Here is a 13261-nt window from a genome sequence, read left to right on the forward strand (position 1 = left end):
CCTCATTTAACCTTTGGACACAAAGGGGCAATTTCAGCATGGCCAATCAACCTACCCTATGCCCTTTAACCTACCCTACTCCACTCCGAGGTCCCCACCTGCTTCAAGAAGACCACCATCATACCGGTACCAAAGAAGAACCAGGCAACGTGCCTCAATGACTACCACCCGGTGGCCCTGACATCAGTTGTAATGAAGTGCTTCGAGAGGCTGATCATGAAGCGCATCACCTCCATACTCCCGGAACGCCTCGACCCACTTCAATTCGCATACCGTCGCAACCGGTCCACATCAGACGCCATTTCCCAGGCCCTACACCCACCCCTAGAGCATCTCGAAAACAAGGACTCCTACATCAGACTCCTATTTATTGACTACAGCTCCGCCTTCAACACCATAATCCCAGCCAAGCTCATATCAAAGCTCCAAAACCTAGGACTTGGCTCTCCACTCTGCAACTGGATCCTTGACTTTCTGACCAACAGACCACAGTCAGTAAGAATGAACACCAACACCTCCTCCACAATAGTCCTCAATACCGGTGCCCCGCAAGGCTGCGTACTTAGCCCCTTACTCTACTCCACTCCCTGTACACACACGACTGCATGGCAAAACTTGGTTCCAACTCCATCTACAAGTTTGCTGACGATACGACCATAGTGGGCCGGATCTCGAATAACGACGAGTCCGAATACAGGAGGGAGATAGAGAACCTAGTGGAGTGGTGCAGCGACAACAATCTATCCCTTAATGCCAGCAAAACTAAAGAGCTGGTCATCGACTTCAGAAAGCAAAGTACTGTACACACCCCTGTCAGCATCAACGGAGCCGAGGTAGAGATGGTGAGCAGTTTCAAATTCCTACGGGTGCACATCACCAAAAATCTATCCTGGTCCACTCACGTCGACGCTATCACCAAGAAAGCACAACAGCGCCTATACTTCCTCAGGAAACTAAGGAAATTCGGCATGTCCACATTAACCCTTACCAACTTTTACAGATGCACTATAGAGAGCATCCTATCGGGCTGCATCACAGCCTGGTATGGCAACTGCTCGGCCCAGGACCGCAAGGAACTTCAGAGAGTCGTGAATACCGCCCAGTCCATCACACGAACCTGCCTCCCATCCATTGATTCCATCTACACCTCCCGCTGCCGGAGGAAAGCGGGCAGCATAATCAAGGATCCCTCCCACCCGGCTTACTCACTTTTCCAACTTCTTCCATCGGGCAGGAGATTCAGAAGTCTGAGAACACGCACGAACAGACTCAAAAACAGCTTCTTCCCCACTGTCACCAGACTCCTAAATGACCCTCTTATTGACTGACCTCATTAACACTACATCCTGTATGCTTCATCCGATGCCAATGCTTATGTAGTACATTGTATATATTGTGTTGCCCTATTATGTATTCTCATGTATTTCCTTAAATTCTGTTTAATTCCCTTTTCTTCCCATGTACTGAATGATCTGTTGAGCTGCTTGTAGAAAAATACTTTTCACTGTATCTCGGTACACGTGACAATAAACAAATCCAATCCAATCTTTGGACTGTGGGAGGAAATTGGAGCACTCAGAGGAAACCCATGCAGGCACGGGGAAAATGTGCAAACTCTACAGAGACAATCACCCGAGGTCGGAATCAAACCTGGGTCCCTGGCACTGTGAGGCAGTAGTGCTAAACACTGTGCCGCCCCAGAATACAGAATTCAAAAATGATGTCACTGCTGTGGAACAAGTGGCTTTGTAATAGAACAGTGTTTATTTATTGACCAAAACTGTTTTTACCATTGAAATTCACTTGATGACAATTTTCTTGGGTTTCGGTTCAAGCATATACTATCCAGTGGTTTTAGTTAATGTTTCCCTCTTTTAGTATCTCAATCTTTAAGAGGTCAGTTTCTTAACATTATGCAAATCAGTGACTTAGATGTCAGTTTCTAAGATTTTAGCGTTTAGTGTTGAGTGTTTTAACGGTCTGGGTCTCAGGTGATTTAGAGTTCACTGGATTGACTATCGTGGCAGTCTATGGAGACCTTTCCATGCACATCCTGTTCGATTTGCAAATGCTAGAAATAATTTGTGGATCCTGGATAACCAGATATTCAGGAAGCACCATTTATTGCTTGAGGCCAAGCTCCAAGGTTTGGAGCTTGAAGAACAAATGGGAGCCGGGAGTCCAAGATTCTGCTCAAACATACATCCCATCAAAGACCGGTGATGGAGATGAAGTGAGAATGAGCAAGCACCAGACAGAGTGGAACACTGGAATGCTCCATGAAAATGGCAATCACTAACTTGTTTTCAGCGTTAAATACCCAACATTGGAAGAATGCAAGAAGAGTCAAACCCCTGGCACCATGGAAGATTTGAGTGCAAACAGTGGGTGAGAGTGCGGAAAGAAGAAGTGCAATAGTTGCCGTCGATACGATAGTTAGGGATACCAGCAGGTAGTTCTGTAATCACAAACATGATTCTTGAAAGGTATGTTGTTTTTCTGAAGCCAAGGTAAAGGATATCACAACACAGGCGTAGGATATTCTGCAAGAAGGGGAATAGTCCAGATTATAGCGAATAACACACGTGGAGGAATTGGTGACAACTTTCAGGAAAAGTTTCAAATGCTACGGCAAAGATTTAAAAAATGTGTAATCAACCGCTAATCTCAAGATTCCGCCCAGTACCAAGTGCCAGTGAGTATAGAATATAGCATTTTATAAATAAGCCACATCTTACCAATAAAGGCAATAACTCAAGGCAAGTACATTTTGGAGGTATAAAGGGGGGATTAAAAAGACAGAATAATTGATTACCAGACAATTTATTCAAAAATTAACTTTATCAACAATTTAGAATGAGGTCAAAGGACAGGTCTGTCATCTTGCCCAATGTGCAAAAGATTTGAAAACCACTGTTGTACACAATAAAGCCCAAAGCCATTAAGTGGACAACCCTGTCTAGAAACCCCAGCAGATGAGTATGAATGGGACCATCTCTTAGCCCATTCACAGAGCATCCTGACCATATTTGTGTCATTGATCTGTTGGAGAAAGGGGCGATAAGCCAGCTAGCAACGTTGCGTTTAACAGACTGTTTTCTCCAGACCAGAGCCAGAAGCAGAAAAGATGTTGAAATGGACCCTGTGTGGTCCTCTCTCTCTACCCATCTTGCAATTTTGAACCCTGTCTGCTGTTTGCTAAGTGGTTAGCACTGCTGCCTCACATCGACAGGTTCAATTGCAGCCACAGCTGCTGTCTGTGTGGAGTTTGCACTTCCTCCCCGTGTCTGTGTGGGTTTCTTCCGGGTGCTCCGGTTTCCTCCCACAGTCCAAAGATGTGCTGGTTAGGTAGATTGGCCATGCTCAATTGTCCCTTAGTGCCCAAAAGGTTAGGTGGGGTTACTGGTTATTGGGATAGGGTGGAGGCATGGGCTTAAATGGGTGCTCTTTCCAAGGACCAGTGCAGACTCAATGGGCCAAATGGCCTCCTTCTGCACTGTAGGGATTCTATCCATGTGCCATAAACAGAGATTTTAAAGAAGTCTGCCCAGCAACAAGTATCTCCAGAAGAACAGATAAATCATCTTTTTACATTTTAAATCACATTGATCGGAAACCAGAAGGAACACCGAGTGCAGCCTGGATCCATCCAAATCATCAGCCGACAAGAATTGCATCACTTTAATCTTTAAAGGTTCACTTCATCTCATCCTCCCACTCTGTAATACATTGGTGTGCACATGAACTTCGAGTGTGCGTCTGTGTCTGAAAGCTGGAGGATTTATTATTTTGCTTCGACCAGGTTAAGTACAATAAATACTATTCTCTCTTCTTTTCAAAAGACTCGAGAAAGCCTGTCTCGCCGTGTCTTTTCGAGTCTCAGCCCAGAAACAGTCAAGCACTGAATTGGCCAGCAGGTCCTTTTGTAAAAGTTCTGTTGCAGTCAAATGAGGAATAGGGTAATTGGGGTAGTCATTCCACCTCTCTTCACCACATCATCATTTTAGCCTAGAACTCACAGTGGCATTCATTAAGCAAAGACAGCTTCACTGGCTCAGGGACTTTCACAGGTCAGTAAGATGGTCACATACCCAAGGATTTTCTTTTTGGTGAGGTGGTAGGACACCCAAAGTTCTGCTTCAACGACACCTGCAAGTGTGACTTACAGGCCCAAAACATAATTTCTTACACTTGGGAGACATTAGCTGATGATACGAAAATGGTGACATCACCTGTGGCCTGGCATAAGTCACCATGAGAATCAGTGACAGGGCAACGGGCATCAAAAACAACAACCCAGAACACCACCTGACAAGCACTTCACAGACAGCACTTCTGGCAGAATCTGCCTCTCATAAATTGGTCTCTTCAGCCAACAGCAAAGTGCACCCATGCAAAGCTACCCCATCCTCAATGGAATTGATTTGCTGCATGTCCATCATCTTACGCAGATGGAAGGAGGCCGATTAATATGTTAAACAGCATCAACCTATTTGGTCACATATGTTGCAAAGTTTATTGTCATTATGCTTCAGGTAAAAGGCTCGAGAGGCAGTCTTAGTGAGAAACGGATAAGGGAATCTTGTTCAGGATGAGGAGGTCTCTAGCCTCAACATCCAGAATTGAAGGGGAAAAGGGGCAGTGGGGAGGAAACAGTGAATGATGAGATATGGATAAAGTGAGCAACAGTAGGATTAGGGAAAGGGCAGCATGCAAGGGTTGAGTAAGCTAAAATTATGGTGCGGGTTCAATAATGGGAGGTAGGCAACAATTGGGAGCAGGAAGGTGAGTGAAGTTGTAGAGGATACATTAGCTGTGAAAGGGTAGAGAAAACAAGGAGGACGTCGAACAAGATCCAGGCACTTAAATGAAGACTTGAAAACATGTGCAGATATTTATAGGTTTAAAACAAAATGCGTATGGATCGGAGTTTTAGTTTATATAAAACAAAGGAATAAGATGGTTGTATTTTTTTAATGGTTTATGTAGGTATTATTATGATAATAGGAACACAAAAAATTAGTTAAGTATGTGACTGGGATCTGGAAAATTATTAACTATTTGATTTGTATTTCCGAAAAGGAGGTGGGATTTCTAATTTTGTACTTCTTCCTACTCTTTTTCCATTGTGTATGTGCTGCATATTATTTGGTATTTATTTTATTTATGTACTGTATGATATAGTATGTTATTATTGTAGTGTTCGAAATAAATAATAAATAAATGTGCTACCCCTATGCCTATGTACAGTTGGGGATGGGGAAGGTGATGCTATCGGCCGCATCTTCCTCACAACGCCCACCTTAAATGAAGCTGTCAGTAGCTCCTTTCTCCATCACACCAACGCCCATCTGAAAGAAAAGGGATGTGAGAGAGATGCAGAGAAAAGGGAGGCAGAGGCAAGATCAACTCAAACAGATATCAGAAACAGGCGAAAATGATTTATGCATGGACTCAAATTGGGCTTCAAAATCCAGGAGGAAGCATGAGTAAGAGTGTGGTGGGGGGTAGGAGGCAGTCAACTCCAGAAAATAAATTAACTGAGCCACTTACAGAAAGAAAACCTATTACACACTTATCTGAAGGATGTTTATCAATTAATATGTTTTCTTCCAAGTAATTACTTCTTTCAAAAGATCAGGAACAGAGAATCCCTCTGTATCAGAACTGTTGTTCAATATCCAACCAGCCAGAGACTATTTGGAGAGAATGATAATCTGACCCTCTAGCTCAGGCAGCCAATATGGAAATGAGTTACTTGAGAGCCAGGGTTTTTTCCAGCCAGAACAATATTATGAATAGGATTACCTATCAAGCTTCAGTAGTTCTGGGAATATGAGCAAAGAGACGAAATTCATAAGGGCAGCACAGTGGTTAGCACAGTTGCTTCACAGCTCCATGGTCCCAGGTTCGATTCCTGGCTTGGGTCACTGTCTGGGTTGAGTCTGCATGTTCACCCCGCGTCTGCGTGAGTTTCCTCCGGGTGCTCCGGTTTCCTCCCACAGTCCAAAGATGTGCAGGTTAGATGGATTGGCTATGCTAAATTGCCCTTAGTGTCCAAAAAAAGTAAAGGTGGATAGGGTGGAGGTGTGGGCTTGGGTGGGGTGCTCTTTCCAAGGGCCGGTGCAGACCTGATGGGCCGAATGGCCTTCTTCTGCACTGTAAATGCTATGGTTCCATGATAAAGAAACCTCTTTTCTCATCACAAAAGCAGCACATGCGTTCTGATTTCAACTAAACTGCAAAAACCTCCTATTACCGCATGCCGTAAACGAGTCTGGCTCCATGGAAACTTATATCAGAAAGAAAGTGCAACTGTCAAGAGCAGAAGCACCAGGCTCAAAGAACTTCACGTGGAGTCAATGAGAGCGAAGCCTAATCAACCCAGAATAAACAGCCAGAGATTAAGTTTCTTTAAACGTGTGTGCGAAACAGGAAACATTCAGCTTGAATTTCCAACAAGTAAATACATTTTAACAACACGCAAGGCATTCAATTCGTACATCAGCTGAGAAAAATTAGAAAAATTTCCCCCTTACGTTTTCTACATGCACAAAAGTTTAGTTCATGATATATGAATTATTCATGAGTGCGAATCATCTTCTCCAAATGCCATGAACATTTTGATTTCGGAAAAATATCAGAGCTATCCATTATCCCTGATGCTGGGACTCCTCTTATTTCACGTTATGTTGAGCATCAACAAACCCAAAAGATCGGTTAATTCTCTTCAGAAACCATTTATTTTCATTTTGACAAAGAGATACATGTTGTATACTGAGTGGTTCCAACATTGTTTCTCGCACCTCCTTTGCAAATCTTTTTCTCCTGCCCACTAAGCAACGTGGATCATCTCAGTGGAATCATTTCTGAGGAAGGAAAAGCAGAGGGCAGCAGTTAAGACCCCTGCCCCGGCCATGACCAGCAGAGGCTGTCAGGGGTGTCTAGAAGCTGGGAAGTGCGCTTATGCTGCTCCCAGCTACAAACTTTTTTTGAAAATGTTCTAGCCTTTTCAGCAGTCCCTGGCTAGCCTGCGACAAAGAATGAAAAGTCTGAGCAGCGAGCAGGCCTGACTGGTGTTCTGCTTACAGCAGACTAAATTCAAATAAAATGGCAGTTAGCAGGGATCTAACAATGACCGACTCCTGAGAAACTGCACAATTCAATTTCAGGGTGCTGGATGTGGGTCCTTGAAATTGGGCCTCATTGCACCAGTTTTACAGGTATAAAATAGATGCAACAGAGTTTAATTTATACTCCAAAATCTTTAACATTCCTTCCGCAGACCTTGCTAAAAATCCAGCTCAGAGCCAGTAATCTACTTGATCTTGAGTGGTTACTGGGAAAGATCTTCTAGCTCCCGATCATGATCGAAGGGAATACAAGGAAATAAATTAGAGTAACCTGAAATGGCACAGTTAGCCTCAAACACAATTATTAGGGTTGAGTGGCATGCTGTCTTTTCCTCTATCCGGCCCAATTTTGAATGCTTCCCACTTCAGTGAGGTTTAAATTTCCTCTTAAACAACCCCAACTCCAAGAGTCTTTTCTGAAAGCAGACGACACAATTACAATTAAATTCCTTATCAGTACAATTCTAAAGCACAGCTCTTACATTATACAATATAGGAGCTTACTGGTTATGTTAATAGCAATCCACAGGCATGGACTAATAATCTTATACAGAAGGCAAGTTGCTGGATTGTCACAAATCCCAACTGATTCACAAATATCACATATTTGCCAATGTATCAGCAAGCAGATGTTTTGGCAAACTAATTGTTACGCTAATTGCCAGGGCGGCACAGTGGTGCAGTGGTTAGCACTGCTGCCTACAGCACTGAGAACCCAGGTTCGGCCCCGGCCCCAGGTCACTGTCTGTGCACATTCTCCCCTGTCTGCGTGGGTTTGCCCCCCACAACCCAAAGATGTGCAGGGTAGATGGATTGGCCACACTAAATTGCCCCTTAATTGGAAAACAAATAATTGGGTACTCTGAATGTTAAAAAAGTTAAAAATTCACTAGACTCTGACGTGGTCCCGATGGATTGGAAATTAGCAAACGTGACACCACTGTTTAAAAAAGGAGGTAGGCAGAGAGCAGGAAATTATAGGCCAGTGAGCTTAACTTCGGTAGTAGGGAAGATGCTGGAATCTATCATCAAGGAAGAAATAGCGAGGCATCTGGATAGAAATTGTCCCATTGGGCAAACGCAGCATGGGTTCGTTAAAGGCAGGTCATGCCTAACTAATTCAGTGGAATTTTTTGAGGACATTACCAGTGCAGTAGATAACGGGGAGCCAATGGATGTGGTATATCTGGATTTCCAGAAAGCCTTTAACAAGGTGCCACACAAAAGGTTGCTGCATAAGATAAAGATGCATGGCATTAAGGGTAAAGTAGTAGCATCGATAGAGGATTGGTTAATTAATAGAAAGCAAAGAGTGGGGATTAATGGGTGTTTCTCTGGTTGGCAATCAGTAGCTAGTGGTGTCCCTCAGGGATCCGTGTTGGGCCCACAATTGTTCACAATTTACATAGATGATTTGGAGTTGGGGACCAAGGGCAATGTGTCCAAGTTTGCAGACGACACTAAGATGAGTGGTAAAGCGAAAAGTGCAGAGGATACTGGAAGTCTGCAGAGGGGTTTAGATAGGTTAAGTGAATGGGCTAGGGTCTGGCAGATGGAATACAATGTTGACAAATGTGAGGTTATCCATTTTGGTAGGAATAACAGCAAACGGGATTATTATTTAAACGATAAAATATTAAAGCATGCCGCTGTGCAGAGACCTGGGTGTGCTAGTGCATGAGTCACAGAAAGTTGGTTTACAGGTGCAACAGGTGATTAAGGCGGCAAATGGAATTTTGTCCTTCATTGCTAGAGGGATGGAGTTTAAGACTAGGGAGGTTATGCTGCAATTGTATAAGGTGTTAGTGAGGCCACACCTGGAGTATTGTGTTCAGTTTTGATCTCCTTACTTGAGAAAGGACATACTGGCACAGAGGGGATTCACTAGGTTAATCCCAGAGGTGAAGGGGCTGGATTATGGATTATGAGATTATGAGAGGTTGAGTAGACTGGGACTGTACTCGTTGGAATTTAGAAGGATGAGGGGGGATCTTATAGAAACATTTAAAATTATGAAGGGAATAGATAGGATAGATGCGGGCTGGTTGTTTCCACTGGCGGGTGAAAGCAGAACTAGGGGACATAGCCTCAAAATAAGGGGAAGTAGATTTAGGACTGAGTTTAGGAGGAACTTCTTCACCCAAAGGGTTGTGAATCTATGGAATTCCTTGCCCAGTGAAGCAGTTGAGGCTCCTTCATTACATGTTTTTAAGGTAAAGATAGATAGTTTTTTGAAGAATAAAGGGATTAAGGGTTATGGCGTTCGGGCCGGAAAGTGGAGCTGAGTCCACAAAAGATCAGCCATAATCTCATTGAATGGCGGAGCAGGCTCGAGGGGCCAAATGGCCTACTCCTGCTCCTAGTTCTTATGTTCTTATGTAATTGCCTTATTAAAGATAGGTATTGTTTATTAACTCAACCTCCAAAAGAGTATAAATGGACACAGTTGGATTTTATATGGAATTTGTATCTCTGCTGAGTTGGATGCACAATAAACTTGCTGAAGGTAATAGACAAGCCACTGGCAGCACGGTGGCGCAGTGAGTTAGCCCTGCTGCCTCACGGCGCCAAGGTCCCAGGTTTGATCCTGCCCGTGTGGAGTTTGCACATTCTCCCAGTGTTTGCGTGGGTTTCGCCCCCACAACCCAAAGATGTGCAGGATTGGTGGATTGGCCACACTAAATTGCCTCTTAATTGGACAAAAATAATTGGGTACTCTAAATTTAAAAAAAAAACACGCCACTGATTTATTTTTCCATCGTATACTATTAGGTAATATAAGCAGCCTTTAGGAAAATAAATCATTTCCATCGTTACACAGTCTAGCCTTTACACAATTCAAGATCCAAACCAGTGTGGATAGAACCATAGAATTTCTACAGCGTAGGATTGGATTTGTTTATTGTCACGTGTACCGAGGTAAAGTGAAAAGTATTTTTCTGCAAGCAGCTCAACAGATCATTCAGTACATGGAAGAAAAGGGAATTAAACAAAATTCAAGGAAATACATGAGAATACATAATAGGGCAACACAAGATATACAATGTAACTACATAAGCATTGGTATCAGGTGAAGCATACAGGGTGTAGTGTTAATGAGGTCAGTCAATAAGAGGGTCATTTAGGAGTCTGGTGACAGTGAGGAAGAAGCTGTTTTTGAGTTTGTTCGTGCGTGTTCTCAGACTTCTGTATCTCCTGCCCGATGGAAGAAGTTGGAAAAGTGAGTAAGCCGGGTGGGAGGGATCCTTGATTATGCTGCCTGCTTTCCCCCGGCAGCGGGAGGTGTAGATGGAGTCAATGGATGGGAGGCAGGTTCGTGTGATGGACTGGGCGGTATTCACGACTCTCTGAAGTTCCTTGCGGTCCTGGGCCGAGCAGTTGCCTTACCAGGCTGTGATGCTGCCCGATAGGATGCTTTCTATAGTGCATCTGTAAATGTTGGTAAGGATTAACGTGGACATGCCGAATTTCCTTAGTTTCCTGAGGAAGTATAGGAACTGTTGTGCTTTCTTGGTGAAAGCGTCGACGTGAGTGGACCAGGACAGATTTTTGGTGATGTGCACCCCTAGGAATTTGAAACTGCTAACCATCTCCACCTCGGCCCCGTTGATGCTGACAGGGGTGTGTACACTACTTTGCTTCCGGGGAAGTCGATGACCAGCTCTTTAGTTTTGCTGGCATTGAGGGAGAGATAGTTGTCGTTACACCACTCCACTAGGTTCTCTATCTCCCTCCTGTATTCGGACTCGTCGTTATTCGAGATCCGGCACACTTTGGTCGTATCGTCAGCAAACTTGTAGATGGAGTTAGAACCAAGTTTTGCCACACAGTCGTGTGTGTACAGGAAGTAGAGTAGGGGGCTAAGTACGCAGCCTTGCGGGGCACCGGTATTGAGGACTATTGTGGAGGAGGTGTTGGTGTTCATTCTTACTGATTGTGGTCTGTTGGTCAGAAAGGTAATCGGCCCATCGAGTCTGCATTGAACCTCTAAAAGAGCACCCTATCTAGTCCCACTTCTCTCCCCCTCCCCTTAATCCCATCTAACTTTTATGGGTTCTTTTATGGGCTATATTTTGCCTGTAACAAACAGCTGAAGGGACTTGCCGTTTGATACATTTCACCAGTCAGGACGAGCAACTTACTGGCATCACGCTGTCACTGAAATTCATATACTACAAAACTAATTTGTGTGTTAGGCAGAGCGACTTTATGGCAGCATCTTTTTGATGGAGAATACCACTCTTGTTGCTCCTGCATGGTGGTACTGTAGCGTTAAATGGCTAACTTCATCTGTTAATCAATTTTCGAGACAACTTACCTTTCTAGGGTAATCTGAAGCACTTTTAAAGACTGAACTCGCTGACCTTCGGCCCATTCATGAATTTGTACAATCCACAGGCTAGCTTTGATGCACCCTATTTTGACATCAAGCTTACATGGTGACCAAATGCCTCAGGCCCTATTTATGAGATTGCTGATATGGTCAATCCTATAGTGCGTGGAACTGTAGGATACCAATGTGTAGACTGACCAGGGCTTGCAGTAGACAATGCTGGAGAAGCCCTAGCATCCATTTTCCAACAAATGAGTACCAACTTCTCAGGCAGCATAATTTGTTGTTCCCTTTGAGATTTGGTATTCTTGCAAACCTGTCTCGATGAGCACAAGGTGAAACACATCAACAGCATGTCTGTTTTTCAGCAACTCTGGATTCAGGGTAGTCAGGTAAATAAATGGGCAAATAGAACATACAGTGCAGAAGGAGGCCAATGGGCCTATCGAGTCTGCCCCGATCCACTTAAGCCCACACTTCCACCCTATCCCCATAACCCAATAACCTCACCTAACCTTTTTGGTCACTAAGGGCAATTTATCATGGCCAATCCACCTAACCTGCACGTCTTTGGACTGTGGGTGGAAACCGGAGCACCCGGACGAAACCCACGAAAATAAATAACAATGGTAGAATAGGTATAAGACCTGAATGGCCTACACCTGTTTGATAATCCTATGGACAGACTGACAGAGAGTAATTCCTCAAAAATTAAGCTGGGCAGCTAACTAGCAATATCTCGGACTGGAGGTAAAACAGTTATCAATATGATCATCTGAACATGTTAATTTACTGGTTATAAAGGAGTTCTTTCTGTGAAAGGCACCAAACAAAGTTTGAAACGAAGGTGAGGATGATCAGTGTTCCGAAAATTCACTAAATTTCCTTACATGAACTTTCTCTCGGATTGAAACACTCCAACATTAGGAGTAGACTGGGCAAATAGCTTTACCTTGTTCCAACGTCTTGTCCCCATGTTAAATACAACTGGCACCTCATCTATCAGGTCAGCAGAGGGAAATGCCAAGCCAAAACAAGGAAGTGTCAGTTGATAGCGATAAACAGTTCAATATCCTCTCCTGATTATTTGAACACTTCACAATATTATCTCTTCTGCACTGTAACCTAGCCCCAACGATGACTACGCTCTATATTAATGATATTATTCCTATGAATTATCACACTGCTGTTAGCCTGTCTAGTTTCGTTTCCATGCACACGGGATTTGTGTACGGTTCAACCGTGCAGTCCAGACCGGGATCGAGACAAATGTTATTCCGACCCTGGCTCGGGCCCGCACTGCCCCAACCCTGCGGCTTTAAGCGGGCGCTGGCCGGGGGGCTGCGCTCCTACCTGGGGATAACGCTGCACCAGCCTGGCGATCACCTCCCTCTCCACTTGCCAGTCGGGTTTCCGCTGTTTCCTCTGTTGCTTTATCTTGGCCTTCTTGTGCTGATATTTATTTTTCCACTTCTCGTAGTTTTTAATGACATCGCCCCTTTCGGAGGCGGCTGCCCGAATGCCACTTTGCTGCCCAGTCAGACCCATGCCTGATTCCAGCATGGAGACAAACAACCTTCCGGCGCACAATGACAACGTCACCGGCAAGCGGGGGGGGGCGCGTCCCAATGACGTCAGGAACCAGACCTTTGTTACAGTCCCAGGAGGGGGAGCCCTGGAGTGACTAAACAAACTGAGGACAGATTAACCCAGAGAACCAGCTGCCCAACAACTTCAAAACTAGGGTGTCACGATGGCACAGTGGTTAGCACCCCAGGGAGCCGAAACCTCAAGT

The 13261-nt window shown here is 44.3% G+C and overlaps 1 protein-coding gene across 1 annotated transcript in view; it reads right to left on the reverse strand.

Annotated features, from left to right (window-relative positions):
• ddx10 (DEAD (Asp-Glu-Ala-Asp) box polypeptide 10) overlaps nt 1-13061 on the reverse strand; it is a 310337-nt gene extending 297276 nt beyond the window's left edge. The window contains exon 1 of the mRNA XM_038818958.1: nt 12820-13061. Coding sequence (XP_038674886.1) covers nt 12820-13029 — 210 coding nt within the window. The 5' untranslated portion in view covers nt 13030-13061. The remainder of the gene's footprint in view (nt 1-12819) is intronic.
• Nucleotides 13062-13261: the final 200 nt, after the last annotated feature.

This window comes from Scyliorhinus canicula, chromosome 14, assembly GCF_902713615.1.
Source record: "Scyliorhinus canicula chromosome 14, sScyCan1.1, whole genome shotgun sequence".
NCBI lineage: Eukaryota > Metazoa > Chordata > Chondrichthyes > Carcharhiniformes > Scyliorhinidae > Scyliorhinus > Scyliorhinus canicula.